The sequence below is a fragment of the Rhinopithecus roxellana genome, chromosome 2 (assembly GCF_007565055.1).
Source record: "Rhinopithecus roxellana isolate Shanxi Qingling chromosome 2, ASM756505v1, whole genome shotgun sequence".
Taxonomy (NCBI): domain Eukaryota; kingdom Metazoa; phylum Chordata; class Mammalia; order Primates; family Cercopithecidae; genus Rhinopithecus; species Rhinopithecus roxellana.
Genome location: NC_044550.1, coordinates 77,754,867 through 77,782,304, shown reverse-complemented (window position 1 = coordinate 77,782,304; position 27,438 = coordinate 77,754,867). Strand labels below are relative to the sequence as shown.

The 27,438-nt window shown below is 40.9% G+C and overlaps 1 protein-coding gene and 1 long non-coding RNA gene across 5 annotated transcripts in view; one reads left to right on the top strand and one right to left on the bottom strand.

The window, feature by feature from the left end:
* Positions 1-22,588, top strand: part of RNF150 (ring finger protein 150) — a 285,048-nt gene extending 262,460 nt beyond the window's left edge. Inside the window, exon 8 of one of the 2 annotated variants that reach the window (XR_004053457.1) lies at positions 14,021-14,080. Coding sequence is in view for 1 of the 2 variants with exons in the window: in XM_010355929.2 (XP_010354231.1) it covers positions 14,021-14,139 (119 nt within the window). In the remaining variant the exon portion in view is untranslated. Of the gene's footprint in view, positions 1-14,020 lie in introns of both variants that reach the window. The other variant, XM_010355929.2, reaches the window with a different exon arrangement.
* The window catches only part of LOC115893469, an 89,271-nt gene that overhangs the window by 20,436 nt on the left and 41,397 nt on the right, over positions 1-27,438 (bottom strand). The window lies entirely within an intron of this gene.

The window sequence follows — 27,438 nt, the reverse complement described above, 5'->3', positions numbered from 1 at the left end:
TACAGGGTTGATTGGAAATGATGCCCTATTTTCAAGAAGATAAGCATCAGTAGCAGTGGACAGAAAGATGCCATTTTTCTTTGAAACCTTACTTTTCAAGTACATGAGGAAAAATAAGCTTTTGTGTAATGCAAAGCAGCTCCCAGCATACAAACACCAGACCTCCTGGAGAATGGCCACCTGGGGGATTATATTCACCACCATCTTATTTTCTCTCAAAACAGAGAGCACTTATTCTGAGGGCAATGTTTGTTAATTCCTAACAGAGGAGGACTTATGCCAGCCTGCTACTGGTCTGCGCCTTCTTTCATAAGACAGGCAGTAGAGTAAATAAACCTCCTTCAGGGAAGGATGGTTTTCTGCTTTAGATTTGAATAACCACCATAAAGAAACAATTAAGTAGGAAAGCAGTGACTTCATGTGAAAACTATCATGTCAAGTTAATAGAACACATAGCTAGTGGAATGTAAACCAAAATATGCATTTAAAAAAACACACAAACAAAACCAAGCCATTCTGTTGCTTACTATAATGTGTTATCCAACTCACCAGGGATGCAAAATCACTTCAGTGAATGGTTCTTAGCCTTTTGTGAGTTGAGAATCTGATGAAAACTACTGGGAAAAGGCCCTATATGTAGCTATAAAAGTGTGTATGTAATTTTAAATGCCTAATCCCCCAGCCCCACCCTATAAATAACTAACCCTCAGGTTAAGAATCTCAACTCAAGAACAGATTATGGGCCAGGTATGGTGGCTCATCCCTGTAATCCTAGTGCTTTGGAGGATGGCTTGAAGCCAGGAATTCAAAACCAGCCTGAGCAACATAGTGAGACTCCATTTCTATGAAAAAAAAATATTTTAACTAGTCAGATATGGGTGGTGCATGCCAGCAGGTAGCCCCAGCTACTTGGAAGACTGAAGTCAGAAGCTTCCTTGAGCCCAGGAGTTCAAGGTTGCAGTGAACTATGGTCACCCCACTGCCCTCCAGCCTGAGTGACAGAGAAAGACCCTGTCTCTCACCAAAAAAAAAAAAAAAAAAAAAAAAAAAAAAAAAAAAAAAAAAAAAAAAAAAAAGAGTAACTATGGTCAAGTTCACAGACTCTGGAGTCAGATAAAACCAGGATCTGAATTCTGTTTCCAACTCTTACTGTTGTGTAAGCTGTGGAATCTTAAACCTTTTTGAGCCTTGGTTTTATTACCTGAAAATGGAAATAGTAATACTTTCTATGTCATAGTTAATTAAGAATATTAAATTATGTAAAGCACTTAGCATAGGCTGGGCATGGTAGTTCATGTCTGTAATCCCAGTACTTTGGGAGGCCAAGGAGGGAGGATTGCTTGAGATCAGAAGTTCAAGACCAGCCCAGTCAACATAGTGAGACCTCGTCTCTACTTTAAAAAAAAAAAAAAAAAAAATCAGCTACTCAACAGGCTGAGGCAGGAGAATTGCTCAAGTAGGCAGGAGAATTGCTCAAGTAGATGCTGCACAGGTGTGGTGGCAGATGCCTGTAGTCCCAACTACTCAGGAGGCTGAGACAGAACAGTCGGTTGAACCCAGGTGGCAGAGGCTGCTGTGAGCCGAGACTGTGCCACTGCATTCCAGCCTGGGTGGCAGAATAAAACTCCAGTGAGCTGTGATTGCACCACTAAGCTCCAGCCTGGGCAAGACAGCGAAACCCAGTCTCAAAAAAATAAAACAAAGCATAATTCTTGGCATGGACTAAGTACTCAGTAAGCATTAATATTGTTATTAGCTATTAAAATAAAAAACTTAGGCCCTGTGTGGCCAGAAATCATCTACAATTTTATCTTAATTCTAGAAATATTTACCAAGTGCCTCCTCTTTATGAAGGAGTGCAGCAGGATCCTGACATGGGAACATTGATAATGGAATGAGCTTAAGCCAGGGAATTGATAAAGGCCCTGGATATGCCCAGCACTGAACAGTGCAGATCTCAGAGTCTTGTCTTCTCATGGTTGGAAAGAATTTGAACAGTCATGGGGCCCACTGTTACCGACAATTATATCAAAACCACAGCAGAACTACAACTGCAATGCCTGTTTCACAAAGGGAAACTTGTGAGTCTTTAGGTAACATTTTATGTATTTAAGAGGAAGGAGATAAACCAAAGATATTAATAATTTATGGACTAAATGGAATTAATAAACCCCACCACTGAGAATTATTTGGTTAACCACAGTTTAGACTACTGATGGATTTTACCCAGAATTCAAGTGGAAATATATTAAAGCAATAGTTTTGAGAACAAAGTAGGTCACAAAGCGCCATTTAAAATAGAATAGGCCGGGCATGGTGGCTCATGCCTGTAATCCCAGCACTTTGGCAGGGCAAGGCAGGAGGATTGCTTGAGCCCAGGAGTTCAACACCAGCCTGGGCAAGAATGAAACCCTGTCTCTACCAAAAATGCAAAAATTAGCGGGGCATAGTGGCACAGGTATGTGGTCCCAGCTACTTAGGAGACTGAGGTGGGAGGATGGCTTGAGCTGTGAGGCAGAGAGTACACTGAGCCAAGATCATGCCACTGCACTCAGCTTGGGTGACAGAGAGAGACCCTGTCTCAAAAATAAATTAATAAAATAAAATACAGTATTTTCTGCTCCATCTAAGCAGACGCTCTGTAACACTATGGTAAGAAGATTGAAGACAGAGAATGAGATGACTTGGGATCAGTCTTTAAGTCCACGCCAGTCGATCCAGTAATGCTATAGTCTCTCTTTTCCTTGGGTATGGATTTTATTTATAAAAGACGAAGGAGTATATTTGAAGGAAAATGAGGAAATGAATCAATGACACTATCTTCTTCTAGTTTCCCTGTTACCATTCTCTGGCCATTTTCAGGCTCTTTTGGGGGATTACCTTCCTCTGCTGTTCTTCTGCTCTCCTCCTGTGAGACTTCAAACTCAAATAAATGTCTGCACAGGCCAGGCAATCTGTGTGAACCACTGATGTAGCCCATTTGGTGACTGTGATAACCTGGAGCCTGTGTCCCCTGTGCTAATGGCACAGCTCTTTCTCAGCTCCCACCAGTGGTGTCCATCTGGGAATCAGGCACATATTACCATATCTTCCATTTTCCAAGATAAATTTCAAACACAAATTTGTATGTGAAATGTCCAGACTTCCAAATATTGGTAACTAATTCACATTTGAAACAGAACAGAACATTGTCCAACCCAAACAAAACAGCATCAGGAGTCACCAGTTTGAGTCTTTGGCTCTCGATGTTCGGGTTTCACCAAGTTCTGTCCCTGACCTTATCTTCTCATGCTACAATCGCTTCCTAAAAAAACAAAACAAAACAAAACAAAAAACAAAAAAACCTCATCTCTTCTGTGGTTTAAAATACCTTCTCTGTACTGAAGACTTCCAAATGTATTGACAGTCATGGCCTCTCCTCTAAACTCCAGACTCAAGTATCTGGCTGCCTGCTCCACATCAACCTTGGGCATTTCAAACACAGCATATGCAAACCTGAACTCTTGATGTAGTTCTAACACCTGCTTCTTCTCCAGTTTCTCTGGCTCAGTAAATGGTATCTGTATTTCTCAAAAACATGGGAATTATCCTCTACTTTCTCCTCTTTTACTGCCCTTGGCTAGTCCATCATTTCCTGTGGATCCTTCATTCAAAATCATTCTTTCATTTGTCCCCTCATCTCCCCGCTTATCACCACAACAAGCCACCATGTTTCCTCTGTTCTGCCGTAATAGTTTCCTAACTGGTCCTTCTGCCCATTGTCCTGCCAATATTTTTCTTGTAACAGCAAGAGTGACCTCTTAAAATGTTAGGCAAATCAGATTACCTCCTGTTTAAATCTCTCAATGTTTTACAATATGTGAAAACCAAAGGAAGAAAGTATATCAAATAGATATGATCCTACTATGTCAAATGGACTAAGAGTATTTTTCATCTCTAAACTGGAATAAAAATGCCTACATCAAAGGGTAGTTGTATCAAATGAGGGCTAATATTACTTTTACATTAGTTTTTGTTAGTTTTTGCAGAGAAGGAGGCAAATTCAGTCAACATTTATGTTATCAATAGCTACTTATCATCCCCAATTAGTACCACTACAGAGAACCTTCTAAATATTTTGCTGACAAAGTTTTCATTCATATTATTGTAGCCTGAAAGTAAAACATCTGCCTTGATTAAACGATAAACACTGTTAAAAATTATGGAACAAACCAAGTTTCATTAAAAACATAGGACATACTTAGAATAATTTCACATCCTCGGAATATTTTAAAAACAAGTTTTTAAATGGAAAATGATTAGATGATATTGGTGCAATGTTATATCATAAAAATTGAACCATTTTTGTAAATTTCTCTATTTTCATGTATTTGAATTCACCTTTGCCTTGCACTGTATAGTGCAGTCTTAATTTCCAAAGTAGCACCATGAATTCAGCAGCTCATAGTTACATCAGTCCCTGTGGCCCCTTTTTCTTTCAGTTCACACACTCCCATTTAGAAAACTATGGGATCTGCTGAGGCTGGTGGCTGCAAAGCCAGAATGAAGGTGAGAAGCTGCCACTGTAGGTAGCCGTGAGTTCTGTCTCTATAGAACTGTAACTAACTCAGCTCTTTATCTGTGCTGCTTTTTTATTTTTTTATTTTTTTGCTGGACCCATATGAAAGTCATAAATTCATTCCATGATGAGCTCTTTGGTTGACTTCCAGTTTAATTGTGAGCTGAAAATTTTGGCTTCCTGTGAGCTGAGTTGATTGATGGGCCACTGCAAGAAAAGAAGTGGAAATTAAATTCCCTATAAAGTACAGCTCTCATTTTTTATCTCCAGGAATAAGATTTCAGCTTTCATTACACCTCCAAGTGGGAATTCTCCCCTTCGTTCATACTTGTACTAAATATACAATAGCAGGCCTTTTTTATTAAGAAAAAAATTGCAAAAATAAAAACAATCTGAAGAATTGTAAAAAAGGCAACTTTGTTTCTCAGTGGTCATTCTATCTAATAATTATTCATCAGGAACCCACTATGTAGGAGTCCCTCTGCTAGATTGGCATCAACCCATAAACATGCATAAACAACAACTGGAAAGGACTCTAATGCATCCAGTCCAAATTCTCATTTTCTAGACAATTTAAACTTCAGCCCTGAAGAAGAAAAACAATTTTTACACAGTAACACATGCAGTTACTAATACCAGAGGCTAGAATACAGTATAAAGTAAGATAGATTCCCAGTTCTCATAAGTATAAAGTATACACACACACACACACACACACACATACATATATAGTTCTTATTGTAAAAATGAGGCTGAAGAAGAGCACTGAGTAAAAAGAGTGGACCTGCCATTTGAAGCCACTCCCAGTCTCTCCTGAAATTCCACAAAAACCACAGTGAAGGGATTGTTTTTAAGACAGAGCACAACATGGACAGGTAAAATGCAAGAAGAGACAAATAACAAAATTTAGGCAACTGCAAAAGACAGATGAACAGTCCATGACTTAGTAGACTGGAGACACAGCAAGCCCTTGCATCCGGCTGTGTGGGTTGTGTCCTGCCCCACTTCAGGAGCCACTGCTCACTCAGACTTCAGAGTGAAGCTGTGCTCTGGAGTAGTGCAGTACACACCCTGCACAACAGCACGCCACGACCCTGCTGAGAAAACAAGCACGAATCAGCTATGGGGAAAGGGAAAACCATCTCTATTTGCACTTGAGAATTCCCCGAAGGTCAGGGATCAAAGGCACCAGATGGCTCTGGAGAGGATAAATGGAAAGGAAGTGCACACACACACACATATCACACTTGTAGTGAAGTGTGAGGCACAGATCGTTTCACTTTTTTCTAAATGACTACTTTTCTTGACTATTTGTTGAATGCCACTATTTTTAAATACCAAAGACTTATATCTTTATAGAGCTGCTTCCAGGGTTTTCATTTAACCATTGATCTGTTACATTGCTATGAACTTCCTGCAATTATGGATCTAGGAAACATATAAGAGCTTAGTCTTTAGGTTGGATATTTCCCTGTGAAATACCCCATTTCTATGAAACTGATTCTTCAGGCCATAATTCTTTGTTAGTTCTCTTATTTGTCTCCTTTAAAACATCTTAGGAATTCACTGTCCTTCGTGAAACTCAGGTATTTTTCTTACTGTGTCACAACATGAAAAAATTACATTAGTGATTATCAGAACAAAAGTATTATAACCATTATTATTCTTTAGTACTTAGACATTTTTGTTGTTTTTTTAATTGCATATTTCTTCCGCAAAGTAAGAGAAAGTATAAGACCTTTGGGGTTGAAAGCTGCCTTTATGCAGCTTAGCTCTCTGGCCTCCTCTGTCCATATTCCCTAGCTTGACTCTGCATTCCAGTCAAATTAAAAACCCTCTGATATCTGCCTGCCCACAGCTCCCTATCACCTCCAGCCATCTGTACATGCTATTGCTTAAAAGATTATTTCTTCTTATTCATCTGACGATAATACAGATTATCCTTTAGGACTCAGATATTGCACCCAGTATATGGTTACATAGCCCTCTTACCTGCTTCTGTAATACCCGGTACATCTTCCATCCTGGTGCTTATCTCATTGTGTTGTAATTGCCTAGTGAATGGTCAACCTTCCCACCAGACAATAAGCTCCTTGAGGATAGGGATTGTCTTGCTGTCCCCTATATCCATAGCCTCTAGCATAATCCTTAGTGTGCACTAGGGACACAGTAGATAGGTCTTGAATGAGTAAGTGATATATGTTCTTTGAAGAGTATTTGGGAGAACTGAATAAAAATAGTTAAAAGAAAATGATGGGCGGAGCAAGATGGCCGAATAGGAACAGCTCCAGTCTCCAACTCCCAGCGCGAGCGACACAGAAGACCGGTGATTTCTGCATTTTCAACTGAGGTACTGGGGTCATCTCACTAGGGAGTGCTGGACAATCAGTGCTGGTCAGCTGCTGCAGCCTGACCAGCGAGAGCTGAAGCAGGGCGAGGCATCGCCTCACCTGGAAGCGCAAGGGGGAAGGGGATCCGTTTTCCTAGCCAGGGGAACTGAGACACACAACACCTGGAAAATCGGGTAACTCCCACCCCAATACTGCGCTGTAAGCATACAGGCACACCAGGAGAATATATCCCAATCCTGGCAGGGAGGGTCCCACGCCCACGAAGCCTCCCTCACTGCTAACACAGCAGTCTGCCGCGATCTATCGGCAAGGCAGCAGCGAGGCTGGGGGAGGGGCGCCCGCCATTGCTGAGGCTTAAGTAGGTAAACAAAGCCTCTGGGAAGCTCGAACTGGGTGGAGCTCACAGCAGCTCAAGGAAGCCTGCCTGTCTCTGTAGTCTCCACCTCTGGGGACAGCGCACAGCTGAAGACCAACAGGGGAAGTAGCGGGAGCCGGTGCAGACGCGAACGACTCTGTCTGACAGCTTTGGGGAGAGCCGCGGATCTCCCAACGCGGAGGTTGAGATCTGAGAACGGACAGACTGCCTGCTCAGGTGTGTCTCTGACCCCTGAGTAGCCTAGCTGGGAGAAATCCCCCACTAGGGGCAGTCTGACACCCCACACCTCACAGGGTGGAGTACACCCCTGAGAGGAAACTTTCAAAGGAAGAATCAGACAGGTACACTCGCTGTTCAGCAATATTCTATCTTCGGCAACCTCTGCTGCTGATACCCAGGCAAACAGGGTCTGAAGTGGACCTCAAGCAATCTCCAACAGACCAACAGACAGTCCTTCTGACTGTCAGAAGGAAAACTATCAAACAGGAAGGACACCTATACCAAAACCGCATCAGTACGTCACCACCATCAAAGACCAGAGACAGATAAAACCACAAAGATGGGGAAGAAGCAGGGCAGAAAAGCTGGAAATTCAAAAAATAAGAGCGCATCTCCCCCTGCGAAGGAGCGCAGCCCATCGCCAGCAACGGATCAAAGCTGGTCAGAGAATGACTTGGACGAGAGGAGAGAAGAAGGCTTCAGTCCATCAAACTTATCAGAGCTAAAGGAGGAATTACGTACCCAGCGCAAAGAAACTAAAAATCTTGAAAAAAGAGTGGAAGAATTGACAGCTAGACTAATTAATGCAGAGAAGATCATAAACGAAATGACAGAGATGAAAACCATGACACGAGAAATACGTGACAAATGCACAAGCTTCAGTAACCGACTCGATCAACTGGAAGAAAGAGTATCAGCGATTGAAGATCAAATGAATGAAATGAAGCGAGAAGAGAAACCAAAAGAAAAAAGAAGAAAAAGAAATGAGCAAAGCCTGCAAGAAGTATGGGATTACGTAAAAAGACCAAATCTACGTCTGATTGGGGTGCCTGAAAGTGAGGGGGAAAATGGAACCAAGTTGGAAAACACTCTTCAGGATATCATCCAGGAGAACTTCCCCAACCTAGTAGGGCAGGACAACATTCAAATTCAGGAAATACAGAGAACGCCACAAAGATACTCCTCCAGAAGAGCAACTCCAAGACACATCATTGCCAGATTCACCAAAGTTGAAATGAAGGAAACAATCTTAAGGGCAGCCAGAGAGAAAGGTCGGGTAACCCACAAAGGGAAGCCCATCAGACTAACAGCAGATCTCTCGGCAGAAACTCTACAAGCCAGAAGAGAGTGGGGGCCAATATTCAACATTCTTAAAGAAAAGAATTTTAAACCCAGAATTTCATATCCAGCCAAACTAAGTTTCATAAGTGAAGGAGAAATAAAATCCTTTACAGATAAGCAAATGCTTAGAGATTTTGTCACCACCAGGCCTGCCTTACAAGAGACCCTGAAGGAAGCCCTAAACATGGAAAGGAACAACCGGTACCAGCCATTGCAAAAACATGCCAAAATGTAAAGACCATCGAGGCTAGGAAGAAACTGCATCAACTAATGAGCAAAATAACCAGTTAATATCATAATGGCAGGATCAAGTTCACACATAACAATATTAACCTTAAATGTAAATGGACTAAATGCTCCAATTAAAAGACACAGACTGGCAAACTGGATAAAGAGTCAAGACCCATCAGTCTGCTGTATTCAGGAGACCCATCTCACATGCAGAGACATACATAGGCTCAAAATAAAGGGATGGAGGAAGATCTACCAAGCAAATGGAGAACAAAAAAAAGCAGGGGTTGCAATCCTTGTCTCTGATAAAACAGACTTTAAACCATCAAAGATCAAAAGAGACAAAGAAGGCCATTACATAATGGTAAAGGGATCAATTCAACAGGAAGAGCTAACTATCCTAAATATATATGCACCCAATACAGGAGCACCCAGATTCATAAAGCAAGTCCTTAGAGACTTACAAAGAGACTTAGACTCCCATACAATAATAATGGGAGACTTCAACACTCCGCTGTCAACATTAGACAGATCAACGAGACAGAAAGTTAACAAGGATATCCAGGAATTGAACTCATCTCTGCACCAAGCGGACCTCATAGACATCTATAGAACTCTCCACCCCAAATCAACAGAATATACATTCTTCTCAGCACCGCATCGCACTTATTCCAAAATTGACCACATAATTGGAAGTAAAGCACTCTTCAGCAAATGTAAAAGAACAGAAATTATAACAAACTGTCTCTCAGACCACAGTGCAATCAAACTAGAACTCAGGACTAAGAAACTCAATCAAAACCGCTCAACTACATGGAAACTGAACAACCTGCTCCTGAATGACTACTGGGTACATAACGAAATGAAAGCGGAAATAAAGATGTTCTTTGAAACCAATGAGAACAAAGATACAACATACCAGAATCTCTGGGACACATTTAAAGCAGTGTGTAGAGGGAAATTTATAGCACTAAATGCCCACAAGAGAAAGCAGGAAAGATCTAAAATTGACACTCTAACATCACAATTAAAAGAACTAGAGAGGCAAGAGCAATCACATTCAAAAGCTAGCAGAAGGCAAGAAATAACTAAGATCAGAGCCGAACTGAAGGAGATAGAGACACAAAAAACCCTCCAAAAAATCAATGAATCCAGGAGTTGGTTTTTTGAAAAGATCAACAAAATTGACAGACCGCTAGCAAGGCTAATAAAGAAGAAAAGAGAGGAATCAAATAGATGCAATAAAAAATGATAAAGGGGATATCACCACTGACCCCACAGAAATACAAACTACCATCAGAGAATACTATAAACGTCTCTACGCAAATCAACTAGGAAATCTAGAAGAAATGGATAAATTCCTGGACACTTACACTCTTCCAAGACTAAACCAGGAAGAAGTTGAATCCCTGAATAGACCAATAACAGGCTCTGAAATTGAGGCAACAATTAATAGCCTACCCACCAAAAAAAGTCCAGGACCAGATGGATTCACAGCTGAATTCTACCAGAGGTACAAGGAGGAGCTGGTACCATTCCTTCTGAAACTATTCCAATCAATAGAAAAAGAGGGAATCCTCCCTAACTCATTTTATGAGGCCAACATCATCCTGATACCAAAGCCTGGCAGAGACACATCAAAAAAAGAGAATTTTAGACCAATATCCCTGATGAACATTGATGCAAAAATTCTCAATAAAATACTGGCAAACCGGATTCAGCAGCACATCAAAAAGCTTATCCACCATGATCAAGTGGGCTTCATCCCTGGGATGCAAGGCTGGTTCAACATTCGCAAATCAATAAACGTAATCCAGCATATAAACAGAACCAAAGACAAGAACCACATGATTGTCTCAATAGATGCAGAAAAGGCTTTTGACAAAATTCAATAGCCCTTCATGCTAAAAACGCTCAATAAATTCGGTATTGATGGAATGTACCTCAAAATAATAAGAGCTATTTACGACAAATCCACAGCTAATATCATACTGAATGGGCAAAAACTGGAAAAATTCCCTTTGAAAACTGGCACAAGACAGGGATGCCCTCTCTCACCACTCCTATTCAACATAGTGTTGGAAGTTCTGGCTAGGGCAATCAGGCAAGAGAAAGAAATCAAGGGTATCCAGTTAGGAAAAGAAGAAGTCAAATTGTCCCTGTTTGCAGATGACATGATTGTATATTTAGAAAACCCCATTGTCTCAGCCCAAAATCTCCTTAAGCTGATAAGCAACTTCAGCAAAGTCTCAGGATACAAAATTAATGTGCAAAAATCACAAGCATTCTTATACACCAGTAACAGACAAGCAGAGAGCCAAATCAGGAATGAACTTCCATTCACAATTGCTTCAAAGAGAATAAAATACCTAGGAATCCAGCTTACAAGGGATGTAAAGGACCTCTTCAAGAAGAACTACAAACCACTGCTCAGTGAAATCAAAGAGGACACAAACAAATGGAAGAACATACCATGCTCATGGATAGGAAGAATCAATATCGTGAAAATGGCCATACTCCCCAAGGTTATTTATAGATTCAATGCCATCCCCATCAAGCTACCAATGAGTTTCTTCACAGAATTGGAAAAAACTGCTTTAAAGTTCATATGGAACCAAAAAAGGGCCCGCATTGCCAAGACAATCCTAAGTCAAAAGGACAAAGCTGGAGGCGTCACGCTACCTGACTTCAAACTATACTACAAGGCTACAGTAACCAAAACAGCATGGTACTGGTACCAAAACAGAGATATAGATCAATGGAACAGAACAGAGTCCTCAGAAATAATACCACACATCTACAGCCATCTGATCTTTGACAAACCTGAGAGAAACAAGAAATGGGGAAAGGATTCCCTATTTAATAAATGGTGCTGGGAAAATTGGCTAGCCATAAGTAGAAAGCTGAAACTGGATCCTTTCCTTACCCCTTATACGAAGATTAATTCAAGATGGATTAGAGGCTTAAATGTTAGACCTAATACCATAAAAACCCTAGAAGAAAATCTAGGTAGTACCATTCAGGACATAGGCATGGGCAAGGACTTCATGTCTAAAACACCAAAAGCAACGGCAGCAAAAGCCAAAATTGACAAATGGGATCTAATTAAACTAAAGAGCTTTTGCACAGCACAAGAAACTACCATCAGAGTGAACAGGCAACCTACAGAATGGGAGAAAATTTTTGCAACCTACTCATCTGACAAAGGGCTAATATCCAGAATCTACAAAGAACTCAAACAAATATACGAGAAAAAAACAAACAACCCCATCAAAAAGTGGGGAAAGGATATGAACAGACATTTCTCAAAAGAAGATATTCATACAGCCAACAGACACATGAAAAAATGCTCATCATCACTCGCCATCAGAGAAATGCAAATCAAAACCACAATGAGATACCATCTCACACCAGTTAGAATGGCAATCATTAAGAAGTCAGGAAACAACAGGTGTTGGAGAGGATGTGGAGAAATAGGAACACTTTTACACTGTTGGTGGGATTGTAAACTAGTTCAACCATTATGGAAAACAGTATGGCGATTCCTCAAGGATCTAGAACTAGATGTACCATATGACCCAGCCATCCCACTACTGGGTATATACCCAAAGGATTATAAATTATTCTACTACAAAGACACATGTACACGTATGTTTATTGCGGCACTATTCACAATAGCAAAGACTTGGAATCAACCCAAATGTCCATCTGTGACAGACTGGATTAAGAAAATGTGGCACATATACACCATGGAATACTATGCAGCCATAAAAAAGGATGAGTTTGCGTCCTTTGTAGGGACATGGATGCAGCTGGAAACCATCATTCTTAGCAAACTATCACAAGAACAGAAAACCAAACACCGCATGTTCTCACTCATAGGTGGGAACTGAACAATGAGATCACTTGGACTCGGGAAGGGGAACATCACGCACTGGGGCCTATCATGGGGAGGGGGGAGGGGGGAGGAGGGAGGGCTTGCATTGGGGAGTTATACAAGATATAAATGATGAATTGATGGGTGCTGACGAGTTGATGGGTGCAGCACACCAACATGGCATAAGTATACATATGTAACAAACCTGCACGTTATGCACATGTACCCTAGAACTTAAAGTATAATAAAAAAAAAAAAAAAAAAAAAAAAAAAAGAAAATGAATATAAATCTCAACACCAGACATGAGTCTCGTTAGCATTTTTGGTTTCTTTGCTTCCATTTAACTTTCTCTGTTGACCCCATTGCATACAAAGCTTTAAATATTTCTGTTCTTACTTAACAGTATACTGTGAACATTTTCTCATGTAACTACAAATTATTTGAAAACGTCATTTTAATGGTTATAACAAGATTGTCCTTTAGAAGTAATAGGTTTATTCAGATATACTCTATTGTTGGACTTTAAGTTACTTGCAATGTTTTGCTACTGTAAATAATGCTTAATTGAATAGTTTTGCATCTCCAGTTACTTCTCTATAATACATCCTGGAAATGCAATTACGGGGTGAAAATTCTACAGTTCTATATGCAATATATCATGTACCTACCTACCTCAATGTACCCTTAACTGTAATATTATCTTTTTTAAAGAGTGAAGATTACATAGACAAAAAAGGATATCTTATTTTTACCTTATATTTATTGGTCATTTATATTACACTCTTCCATGAATTGTGTAATGGCAGCCTTTGTCCATTTTTCTATTGAACTGTTTTTCTTACTGATTTAAAAACTTCCTATATGTTAAGAATAGAAAACTTTGTGAAATTTTTTGCAAATTCCTGAGTTTGATATGCCTTTTGATTTTATTTTACATGTGTTAAACATTTTTAAATGTTACGCATATGTAAAAATCTTTTCTTCTGTGAATTGCCCAATTACTTTTCTAAATAGAATTTCTTGCCCTACTTATAGTAGATATATATTTTCCTACTTAGACATATCCTTAAATGATATATTTTATTCTTCTAGTTTCTTTTGTTTGCATTTAACTTTTTGACCCATGTGAGATGAGGCTTTAACTAGAGTTTTTATGTAATACTCAATTTTTCTAATACCTTCTCTTGGCCTTTAAAGAAATATTATTACAGGCAATTGTACTGAAATAACCAGCATGCAAAGACATAGCTCAGTGTTCACTGTGAACTTTGTTTTCTCCTCCCAGGTGAGCAGGAGCCAGCTGTAAGCAGCGATTCTGATATCTCCTTGATCATGGCAATGGAGGTTGGACTGTCTGATGTAGAACTTTCCACTGACCAGGACTGTGAAGAGGTGAAATCTTGAAATGACAAATCCAGAAGAAAAGAGATAGTAGGACCCAAGGGAAAGGAAGGGAGGAGTGCTCCAAGACTTGGACCAGGCACACACACACCTCCAGATCACCTTGGCAACTCCATGGCGCTCCGTTCAAGAATGCTGACGAAAAGCAATATCCAAAGTCTTGTCAATCAGGATGCAGTTTCTCCATCTGTACGGCAGTCTGTGGCCTTGGCAGCTGGGAATTTAAAAGCTGATTTCCACTCCCATGTCCATGTAGACATACACTTCAGAAGCTCCTAAAACACCCTGAAAGGCCACCTTTAGGATTTCTTAGTTTCATTTCAATTATTTCCGTGTCTTATTGTTCTTGTTTTTGGCATGTTGTTTGATGTCTTTGGCAATTTTTTAAAGATTATTTGTAGTTTACTTTCCATCTGTTCCTTTGTTTTTCCTTTGATTCACTGCAGCTTTTGTATAGATTTCTGTTTAGAAGCACCAGTTCCTGCTATAATCAGTTTGTATTCCATCTCTGAGATATGGGGTCTTGGCCTCTCAGCATGAAGTGTGCATGGCTTTGAGAAGTGCCTCCGCACCCTGAAATGGACTAAGGCCAGCTTTCATTAAGAATCTAAGTTCTTCTAAGTGGGCCTTTAAAAATCCCAGCTGCCAGAGACCCCAACACTAAGCTCTAAATCTGCTGAGGCCACTGCTGGTTATTTTAAGCCACATCACACTGGCTTCCACTTGCCAGGCTTGATTAAGGGCCCACATGACATGAGAAGGGAGCGCTAGGGAAGCTGTTCCATTCCTCTGGGTCTTACAGTCTTTGGCTGAAATTCTAAACTCAGAAGTCCCCTCCAAGGCATCCAGTCTTTGGTGGTTGTAGGGCTGGTTTTAAAACCAGATACCACATTTTCTTCCCATTGAAAACAAAATGCCGGTTGCATTTGTTTCCCCTGGGCTAGAACCATGTTTTTCTTACCTCTGTAAGTGGGTTCTGTAAAAGATGGAAGCTTTAGAGAAAAGCCAATCATTTTTAAGTCCAATGGCAAACACAGTGGGGGCTGCAGTAGCACCGAGCTTTTACCTTAATTTCAACACACTTCTGTTGAATCTCACCAGACCATGTGGAAGGATTTAGGTGAATCCCTAGCAGATTGCTTCCTAGGGCTCCCTGAGTGTGTCCAGATGCCTAGTGAGGAATGAGGTGTGATTTGCTATATCATTTGAACCAAAAAGTATGCAGCATGAGAATTTGCTAAATCAAGTTTATCCTGATTGAAATAGACAAAAGGGAAGGGAAAAGAGATATCAAGTAAATACTGAAACCCAATGGTATTTTTAAACTGTTTCTGTTTTTATTCATTTTTTGTAACTATGACAGAAATGTGCTATTTTTTCAGTGGGCAATTTTGTAATACATTCAGACTATCCAGATACAGAGATGACTAAGGTCATTGATAGCGTCTCTGAACAATCAGATGGATCACCTTATCTCTACGCAGCTGGCAAAGACCAGGCCACGGCTTGGATTAACTGGGAAAGAAAGCTTTTCTCACTGAATTGTTTTTATGTATTGATGGGGGCTTTTCCACCTCATTAGACTAATACTCATTCAAAAAGAGTTTGGTTCTGCTGTAAATCCTTGCCGCCTGCTGAAACATGGAGTGCAGGTCAAGGGAGAATACTAGCTGCTCTTTTTTCACCACCTTTACCAATTTCCTATTTGATGGTTTATAAGTAGACAGGCAAGGCAGATGATTATTGCCCTCAGAAAGGTCGCATCTCCATAGGAGTCCAGTGCTTCCTGTAATGAAATCCACTCTCTGTGTGTGGGAAAAGAGGCAGGGAGGAATGAAGAGAGCTCTGAATCGAGAATCCTAGATGAACCACATGCTTTACTAAGCCTCAGCTTCTCCATCTATAAAGTGAAGGGTTTAACAGCATGAATCCCCAAGCTCCTCTAGCTGTAGGACCACTGATGAGCCTTTCACAGGCAGGACCCATTTTTGCAGATAGCTATGATTTGTGGCAATCGGGCTTCATAGCTTGGGGAGGTAGAGTTACCTGACATGTACCGTGTAATAACAGCCTTTGAGACTTGACACCACTATGTTGCTGAGAATGAAAATCTAAATGATTGAAGTTTTAAATCCAAGTAGGAGTTGGTTTGCTTTGCCTTGTTTAAAAATTACTGTTAGTCAGAGAGTTTGCAATCTCTGGATACCTTCAAATCCTAGCTCTCACTGTGGGATTCTTGATCTCAAAGGTGTTTATTTTTCACAGTCAGCATAGGCTTGCGCCACCGACTCCTCCTTCAGTCGGCTTTGCCCAAAACAAATTTTAGTATTACTGGTATTAACTTTAGTCCAGTGGAATTAGAAGGATAATTCAACAGCAACAGAAATATAAATTATATTCCATTCCCAGAGAGAATGTGCTTTGGATTGTTTAGTCCTCTGATTAACGAGTGTTTTCTCTTCCTGCCAAGAACTAGGTGAATCAGGAATTGATTGTATATACAAGCCCTGGCCACAGCTGCACTTACAGGATGCCTCATAGATGATGAGGGGTCTGAAAGGCCAACCCGAGGCTTGCAGATCTGACCCCAAAACCGCCTGAGCCTTTGCCATTCACGACTTACCAAAGGTTTGTTTCTGGAGGATTTTCCTGTAGCTTTGATAGTTTTAAAAAAAGAAAAAAAAAAAAAAAAAGCTTAACCAGAAAGTTTCCCTTTCAAAAGAAAGGGGAACAGGGGAACAGCCCTTCCTTACAGCCTTCTTTAGCTCCCCCAAACAAGAGACTCTGACCTGGAGACCCAGTAGTCTACAGATGAGTGTCAGAGGGTGTGTGTACCCTCTAGAAGCAAATGCAAACTCTGTGTGTATTAGCAGATGTGCATTTTTCTGTAGCAAGAGTCTAGACTAGCAGTGTCCAACAGAAACATAATGCAAGTCACAGACATAATTTTAAATTTTCTACTAGCCACATTTTAAAGTGTAAGAAGAAACAGGTAAAGATAATTTGAATAATGTACTTTAACCTAATATTGTTTCAACATGTCAGTAATGTAAATTAATGACGTGTTTTACATGTTTTTGTGTACTAAGTCTTCTAAATCCATTGTGTCTTTTACACTCACAGCACCTCTCAATTTGGATAGTCACATGTGGCTAGTGGCTGCCAATTGGACAATGCAGGTCTAGAGTTCCTCCAGTATTCTCACAAGATCCCCTGACCCTTACAAAAGAAAAGAAGGTTAAAACCTTAATTACCTCCAGGGAGAACTGGCCACCACCCAAGTCGCCTAATGAGAGGCCCAGAGGTTCATTTACTTTGTAGTGAATAAAGATGCAGGCAACCCTTTTTAAAATTTCTGCTTGAACTTTCTAACCATATCACTGATGTCCATGACCATTTGTTATTACTTCTCTGACCAGTTGTTACTTAAAAGTCACACAAACCATGCTGATTTGGTGCTGAAACAAAATTATACCCCTCACTTGTATGGCAAACACCTGGACTGATATGTGGCACTTAGGAGCCAAAGAGAACTCCAGACTGAAATCACCCAACTTTACCTCAACCCCTTCTTCTTCTTCATGGTTGGTGAAAGTCCTTTCCCAGTGTCCCCCAGTCCCACAGCTTAGTGAAAACTCATGGACTTGGGAGGAAAGAATGAGAAATTACGTATTGACTCCAAATGCAAGACTTTATGTGGCCTTATTGAAAAATAATCTTTGGGGGCCTGTGATCATCCGGCCTCTACTTGGTGAATTATGACCACCTCCAACAGCCAGCATTTTACTCCAAGTCAGCATCCACCTGCCACCTCAATGCTATGGGGAAGAAAAGGAGCATTTACATTCACTCAAAATAATTTAGGGTTACCTTTAGGAACTGCTACCTCCTGTGCGGCTAGTCCCTTTGGAAGAGCTGAGCCCTGACTATGAATACAGCTTTTGAACATTGACTTAATCTCTGGGGCTTGATACCCCCTGGAGTGTCAACTCTGGTCATCTACACAGGGAGAGGTAGAGTCTGGAGAAGGTAGAAAATTAAAAGTGGCAAAGGTACCTACCCATTTTTGACATCACATGGTAATGATCAGAATCATAGAGGCAAAGCTTTGTCCAAAAATGTTCATTTGGTTTTTTTGTTTTGTTTTATTTTCTTGTTTTTAACATTTCCTTCACCCTGGTGAAATATCCTGGAAATTCATAGATCTGGGTTTGGTCGTTTCAAAAAGCACCATGCCCAGTGGCCACTTCAGTCACTGCCCTGAAATCCCTGAGGCTACCATACTCTCAAAACCAAATCAATGCCAGTGATCTAACATAGGATTCTTTCTTATTTATGAATTTTGTTTAGATGGATATTTTTGCAGAGCATAAAAAATTAAATGACATTGAGTTATCCAGTGAATGTATCACCCTGACTTAAAAATAAATCCTTGAATCAAAAGTTTTTCAAAAAATCTAGGATATGGAGTCACTCCCTCTGTGGAGCCAGAGCCCAGCCTTTTCTGGTACTAAGGCCACTAAGGCAATTTCCAGTAGCACTTTTATATTTTCTCTCACTTAGATTTCTTTTCCTTTTCTGTCTGTGTCTGTTTTTCTCTGACTGCCTATATCTTACTTTGTATATACGTACATGAATTATTTTCCCATCTTCTCTCTCCCCCTTTTTTTCTAATTTGCTTTCTCTCTTGCAAGAAACTCTGAAATAACCTTCAGAACAAAAAAAAACTGGAGGTTCTATACCTCCAGAGTTATTATCATTATCGTGATTCCCATTGTTACTGTTGTTGGTGTTTTTCTTCTTTTTATTGTGTAGCAATATGCTTATTCACTTCTGATGAGGCAAACCAGTTTGCTATAAACCAATGTCCTCCCTAATGGAGTCAGTTTCATTTTCACTTCTCGTATCACCAGTTGTATCACAACCCATCTTAACAACCATTGCCATGTTTTCAGGCTTCCTTGCCATAAATATTTTCTGAGCAAATAATGGCAAAGCAACAATTCCAGAATGCTGTCTAGGTCTGCTTTCTCCCACCCTCAGCATTTGACCCTCCTCATTTGCCTGAGCCCCCAGGGTTAGAATTTCTTGGAAAAACTTGTATACTGTACCTGTTGGAACGCCCATTCTTCCTAACATCTTAGCACTAGAGCTTGCTCATCGTAAGTGATCTGAGGGCCACTAATTCCTGAAGACTGACAAAGAGACACAAAGAGACTCCCCTCCTAAGGTGGGGATGCATGGTTCTTCATGCAGTGCTCTTGGCCACCGAGATCCCTCATCCATGCTATTGTATGGATGAGTACGTTTGATGTTGGCAGTTAAAATGGGATGGGAGTGTCACCCTGCAGGAAGTCAGAAAAGAAGATGGCAGGATCTCTGATCAGGAAGCTGGTCAAAGCAGGGCTGGAAAGCTGCTGTGCTTAACAAAATGTGCGTGCTGTCCCCAAATAAATGCTCATCCCTAGGTTTAGAGCTGACCTGGGTTTTTGGGAGTTTGTGTTTTGAAGGAATTAAATACTCATGAGTTAAAATACTCATGATGGCAAAGAAGGTCCGGATTGCCTGAAAAATAAATTAATTTTAAGATGCTGATATGAGTTTCTCATCATCTCTTAGCTCTTTCTTTTGCCTCCTTTTGTCCTCACTCAACCCCAGACCCTGTGTAATAGGAACATTAATTTTTAAAGAGCCACAGGTCAATAGCCACACTCTTCCACTCTACGCCTTTTATTGACACTAAATTAGCATCCCAGAACTAATGAAGCAAGTCCAGACGCTGGACATGGCCCCTTAGTATCGAGCAATTTGATTGCAATCCTGCTTGTTCTACAAGAACCTGCTGAGGTCAGTCACATCTCTCTTCACCTGCCTTGAGTGCTTCATAATCAAGTGACTTTTTCAGGAATTTCAATGATCAAAGATCTTCTAATCCTGTGCTACTACTGAAGTTTGCACTTAATATAGAGCCATTTGTTCTATGGCCACCTGATAAATATTTGCTGATGATAATGATAAAACAAAAATATACACATCTACTAAGAGGTCTGCGATGTCTGAACACAGGGAGAAAAATCCTTAGAGAAGGTCGCTTAATTACCCAAAGTCATTGCTTGACAGAATATCTGTGGTCTGTTATCCTTAGTGAAGTGACAGGCTTGGAGAAGCAGGGAAAATGTGGGGACCATGTGTGCTATATAAACCAAAGACTGATCACCATCCAAATGAACACATGTTTCTTCCATTGACTAGTTGAATTTTCTCCTAATGTTCTCATAAATGAAAGTAAAGGTGGGTTGCATGGTTGAATGAAACCATTAAACCTTATGGGGTTTTCTCTTGCAGACGGTTGATTGACCTTACTAAATCCTGAAATCTAAAAAACGAATTGTGGCCTTAGTACCACACCATATTTGAAGTCTAGTGTTTAGTCCCCTTTTCCTTCAAAACTTTCTGACAAATCTAGCGCTTTACTGAACTTGGAATATTGTTCTTTTTGAGAATGTGAAGATTTTAAATAGCCAAAGAATTTTCATGTATAAGAGCTAGGTAAATGTAGTATATCCTGCTCTTCTGAAGAAGATACCAAACTGTTGCCGGTACTAATGGGTATAGTGGAGCAGTTGAAGAACTAACGCATACATGGACTTTTCAGTCTGAATTTGTGTTGGCATCTATGGTACTTACTGTTCAGTAGGATGTTATTGCAAGGGGCAGAGTGCCCTCTGCTGGAATAATTGCAGTTATTCTTTCAGCAAATTAATTTGACTTGGGTTACGAATTCAACAACCAGTTACTTGCCTTTCATCATACAATTTCTTCGGTAGTTGAGAATTTGGTCTACATTTATCAAATGAGGAAAGAATGTCACAAACTCTAAAAAGGTGAAGGAGACCCCACAGATCTTCTCACTGTCAGCAGCCCTTACTTCTGCAAAATGTTGAAAGATAATATTGCTGTGTCTGCAAAGAAGATGCCTCTGGCTAGAATGTCTGTGTGGTTATAAGCAAGGGACTGCTTGTTTTTGTAAGTTATCTCAACTTTATTCTTGTGAAATTGCAAAGGAAGATCAATAAAAGGACTTCTTTCATATGAATGTAAATGGTGTGAAATAGTGATGTGTTTTGTACATGTACATAATATATTTACTTCCTGCTTTCACATTAGTAATCTGAGATGGTTCTACCATTTTATAATTAGAGATGTAGGGGTGGGAGTGGGGAGGGACTGTTATTTTTATAGAGGGGTGTCCCTTACATTTAGAAAATGAAGTAATTTTGTATTTGTGAAAAGTTACATTCCATTCATTTTCTGGAAAAAAAAAAAAGGGTATTGTTCTTTAAAATGTTCATGAGCTGGGAGGATGATTATTCTGGTTTCCAGGGGAAACTCTGAAGCAGTACATATGTGATACCCAGTTTTGTAGACTGCAGACCATAACCAGCAATTGCCACTTGTAAAAATGAAAAAGAAACAACTTATTTTAACCACTTTGTACAGCACATTATTTCCCACTAGAAAAAAGCCTGCAAATAATGAATTTACAATTATAAATGATCAGACATGACATCATAAATCAATCTTTACCCTACTAGCAAGAGGAAATTCCAAAGGCTTTTTTTTTCCTATCCTAACACAAATTACTTTTATTATAAACAAATGCTTCCAACAAAATGCTTTTGCTGTAAAATGATTGATGTTGGGTGAAGTCTACTTATCTTCCCCACAAGATTTTTCTGGCTAGTCTGCAGGTCGTAGATGATGGTGCCATCTCGGCATTGTCTGTCCTCTCCATATTCAGACTGTGTGACTGAGCTTCCTTGATTTATATAGCATCTGACCCAAAATCACAAAAAATGTCACTCCTGATGACATCTGCAGGACTTTAGGTAATTCTTAATTGCCGAAATAAGTACTAATGGATTATGTAGCCTTTTTACCCAAAACTAATCTTCTGTACAAAGTTGTGTGCATATTTAGATGATTAGTTAAGGCAGTGTAGTTTTTAAATTTTTTCTGTATAAATGTCTTTCCTTCTTCCCCACCTCAGGCACATACCCTACTTCTTTCAAGGCACTTTATATCTCTCTTGAAATACAAAGAAATTGAAGAAAAAAAAGTAACTGTCTTTAAAGGAATTTGTCTTCTATTAGGAGACACAGACTTTTATTTTGCTTTATTCTATTCTCTGTGTACTTGGAGAGCATAATCAGTTTGTCTCATAATGGGCTAGTGATGAATCAAGGATGATAGTTGGAAACATTCAATCATTACAACATGGTTATTTTTGTTATATAGAAGACTATCGTGTAAATAAGTGCAATCGTGTTCTTATGTATTGGCTAAAAAAATATGTTGCAACTATAAAGATTTTAAAATGAGGGTTGTGAATTCCAGGAAATTTCACTGCAAAATTTCTTTTGGTTTTGTTTTTTAATAAAATGGAACCAGATGCTTGTGTTTGTGTCATCTGTATTCCCTGACTTTGTTGCCTATCCCTGAGTTGCAGAGGTGGTGCTATGGATTTCAAAACATCATATTTATTGTTAAATCATGATTATGTCCAAAGACCAAGGATAATAATAGCTTCCTTGTTTTTCTCAGGTAAGTCAAGTGGCAGGCACCAACCTTCTCTTAGCTCTGCTGTTCTAAGGGAATTGATTAAGAGATGTGAGCAATTCTGAAGAATGGCTGTGAAATGAGCTTGAGTTGCTGTCTGGCAAGAACTGAGCACTGTGCTTATGGACTCTCTTAGGTGGGTTTATACTAGGCAGAGTTATACCATGGGGCCCGCCAGATGGGCTGGGGCAGACAGATTTCTTTTTTATATTTACTAGTATATTTCTAAAAGATTTTAAATAGCAATTCCTTGGGATTCGCAAGGGAACATGAAGCAAATTTAAAAGATGGAGCCTGCTGGCCTGGGAAGGTGGAAAAAGAAGGCAGGAAAGGAGAAGGGCCCTGTATTCACTGGCCTCAGCTACTGGAACCTGGAAGGCCTTTGGGTGTGGCCTAGCCCCCCACGCCTGGCCCAGCCGAGACTCCTGACACATCCTCTTGAGGAGCAGCCAGAATTGGACATGGCCAGGCAGGAGCTGTTAATTGCACAGAATTTGCTAGCAAAAAGAAAATGCAAACAGTATTGAGTGCCATGGGCTCCTGGAGCTGCTGTCGATAAGGAAACCATTAGTGCCCAGAAGGCTTTACTCAGGGCCAGTCTATGCTTAATTTGTAGGCAGGAAGATATTCTAAGGGGATTGTTGGGAACATTCATGACTATGCCACATTAGAAGGCACTTTAGACTTTGTTTATGCTTCCATTATTGCAATGTTTATCTGCCCAGACACTGTGGGCATGAAGCTGTTACCCAGGACCTGGAAACCATCCCTCCCGACTTCAAATTCCGTCATCTTTCCACTAGACCAGGGGTCCCCAAATGAGAAAATGTTTCTGTGGAATGGGATATGTTAGAATTTACAGCAGGCTCCCAAGTTCAATTAAGTTGTCATAAGGCTTCATACAATTCATATTAGCTATTAATAACTTTTTTATTTTTTTATTATTATTATTATTTTTTTTTTTGGTAGAGACAGGGTCTCATTTTGTTGTCTGGGCTAGTCTTTAATTCCTGGCCTCAAGTGATCCTCTCACCTTGGCCTTCCAGAGTGCTGGGATTACAGGCATGAGCCACTCTGGCCACTATTAAAAACTTTTGAGAAGGCTTCATTCAGTAAGGTCACTGATTTAACTCTATAATTCAGCTTTTCCTGAAGCTGATTGACAATAAAACCCCCTTTTTTCAAGGGTTATGTTTTTCCACACTACACTGGAGACCACTGTGTGGAACATGTTGGTGTTTGGAGTTTTAAAAAGAAAAAAAAAAAAAAGCTGCTAGACATCATTTCCTATAAATCTTGCATATTCCACAGACCCTTGCCTCTCTTGTCCCTGCTCCTAGTTGACGAGGGGAAGGTCAGGTGATGCACAGTGGGCAGTGTTAGCCTGGGGCATGCTTCACCTGGGGTGGGTATGACCTGGGGAGAGATCACTGGGCACTTCCCAGAGTCACACACATGCCAGGGAGCACTGGGCGTCAGCCTGGCTTGCTATCATGCTGTGCCTGAAGGCGGAGGCCCCATCCCACCTAGAAACTTCATTCTGTGGGCTTTTGAGACGTCATGCAGCATATTCATACCTTTGAGAATGGAATGTTTACAACCCTAGATTTTGATAAAATTAAGTAGCAAAAAAAAAAAAAAAAAGAAAAGAAAAGAAAAAGAAAGCTCCCCAGAGCTTTGTAATGGGCCAGCTGGGTCAGCTTTGCCGCTCAACTCTTATTCTGTTAATACCTACATTTAGAGGACTGTAAGCTAAACTATCATTCAGAAGACACAGAAGTATAGTTAGTTCTGGTTTTGTTGTTGTTTTGTTTTGTTTTTGTTTTTTTTTGAGATGGAGCCTCGCTCCGTTGCCCAGGCTGGAGTGCAGTGGCACAACCTCGGCTCACTGCAACCTCCGCCTCCTGAGTTCAAAAGCAATTCTCCTGCACTCAGCCTCCCAGGGAAGAGCTGGGATTACAGGCGCCCACCACCACACCCGGCTACTTTTTGGAATTTTAGTAGAGAGGGGGTTTCACCATGTTAGCCAGGCTGGTCTTGAACTCCTGACCTCTAATAATCTGCTCACCTCAGCCTCCCAAAGTGCTAGGATTACAGGTGTGAGCCACTGTGCCTGGCCTAGTTCTTTTCTAAGTCTAATAATTCTTTAGAAGCCAGTGTTAGTAGTGCTACTCATCTCCTTGAATAATGCATTGCAACAAATTGGGGAACAAAGGGTGGGGGGAGAATATGAGTTATTTTTGCTCTGTGGTAATTACTATCTATAGAAGAGTGAAGGCCAATTAAGAAATTCAGGTGACTGAGAGAGGTCTCCTCTTTATGAGACATTTTAAAATACCAGTTCCATCATTCTTAGTGATTCAACAACAGAAGCAACTTGACCTCTTATTTCATCACACTCACAGGTAGTAGACAGCCTCCATCAAGTCTCGCTATAAATCTTTGCTCTTGGCTGTGAGACGAATCAGGGACAACGACCTTTCCACCGTGCCACCAAAGACACCAGGGGGACCCTCTGCTCACTGTGATTGCATCTCCCCTCGTTGGCTTTCAGTCACAGCACCCTAGCAAAAGAAGGTGCCATCCTAAATCTCCAACCAGTGGTAGCCTATATCTGCTGGCATACAGGGAGGTACAAATTAAATGCCCCAATCCCTTCGGACTTTCCTGTTGTGGAAGACATGCCCCACCCTCCCCTAAAGGGAACATGCCTGATTAGTCATAACCCCTAAACTAATCACTCCCTCTGTGCCTCCCTCTAACATTCCCACCTTCTTTGTTCTTAAGGACATTTACTAAATAGGCAAGGGGGAAAGCAGAGCCAGGTTTCATTGGCGGGCAACTGCACTTGGTTGCTATGAGAGCTGTATACACAACACAGCTGTCATTGATATTATAGATCTAATGGGAGCCAAGGGTCTCAAATCTCTAAGGAGAAAAACATAATTCAGAGCTTTGGCAATGGTATCCATGTCTATAAATAAATGTGAGAGCAGAGAAGTGAATTTGAGAATGTAAGAACACAAAAGAGTTAGACCTGAGAATAAAATTACATCACTCTGGGCCTGGACCTGATGTTTTTTATGCCAGCAAAACTCCCAGTTAAGTCTAATTTCAGGAGACCTTTACCTGAGATTGCGGTATAATGCCAGGACCCAAACACACACGGGACCTGACTCACAGAGCTTCCTTTATGATAGGGAAAGTTAAAGGTAGTCCATTTGCCTCTCATCACATTTTCTTTCCCTCTTCTTTATCTCCTTTGTTTGAAACAAAAAGGAGGAGGAGAAAAGGGAGGACATGAATGACGAATAGACTGAGGACTAGAACTTGGGTTTTCCTGGCTCCACTGCCAGAGTTCTTTGGGCAGCACCAAGCTGCTTTCATAAACGGGTAAGCACCTCCTGACCACTCAAAAACGTCAGGAATGGAAAGCAAGAAAAACTGCTGGGCATGGTGGCTCGTGTCTGTAATCCCAACACTTCGGGAGGCCAAGGCAGGAGGGTTGCTTGAGGCTAGCAGTTTGAGACCAGCCTGGGCAACAAAGTGAGAGCCCTGTCGCTAGAAAAACGTTAAAAAATTATCCAGGCATGGTGGCATGTACTTGTAGTCTCATCTACTCAGGAGGCTGAGGCTGGAGGATGGCTTGAGGCGAGCCAGGGATGTCAAAGCTGCAATGAGCTATGATCACACCACTGTACCCTGGGTGACAGAGCAAGACCCTGTCTCTATAAATAAAAAAGAGAAGAAGAAAGAAAAATGAAAGATTTATCTATAGGAAGATTATGTATAATCAGGAAACACTCCCTGAACAGGAACAAGTGTAGTCTGGAAGTAGAAGAGAATGGTGCAACCATCATATATAAGCAGGGACACCTGCAAACACACACACACGCACACTACCCATGAGGTGAGTCCCCACTGAATGCTAATTTTAGCTGTGCAAGGAAGCTCATTATTTTGAGATCCCAATGTGTGTTATTTTCTAGACTCACCCCTTCAAAATATAATTAGTCATGGAAATACTGGATAGAAGAGGGTGATTTCCCCAGCAAAGGTACCACCCTCAAGCCTGAATACCTGCGGCCCTAAATAAGGACAGACAGTCCTGTTTTTGCACCCAAAAGTTGCCTTCTGGCCCACCACGCCCCCTGTCCTCTACCCATATAAACCCCAAACCCTAGGCTGGGAGAGAAGAGAAGGAACATCAGGAGAAGTTTGGCTGGGGATGATCAGAGAATCAGCAGCTAGATAGTCAAACTCCAAGGAAAGATCATCTTCCCCCTCCATCTCCTGTCCAGCTCCTGATCCATTCCACTGAGAGCCATCTCCACCACTGAATAAAACTCCCACATTCATCCTTCAAGTTCGTGTGTGACCCAATTTTTCAGGATGGCTGGACAAGAGCTCAGGATACAGAAAGCTGTCATGCTGGCTCCCTGCCCTTGCAAAAAGGCAGAAGGCCCACTGACCTGGTTAACCCTTAAGCCATCCACAAAGGGCAAGACTAAAAGAGCACACTGTAACATGCACCCACCTGGGCTTTGGGAGTCGCAGGCACCCACCCCTAGACACTGCCATGGGGCCAGAGCCCCGAAGCAGTCATTCCGGTTCCTGCACCTACCGTCTGCATGATCCCCCTCCAATAAAAGGGGTTTGAACTCACCAAACAGAGCCACGCTC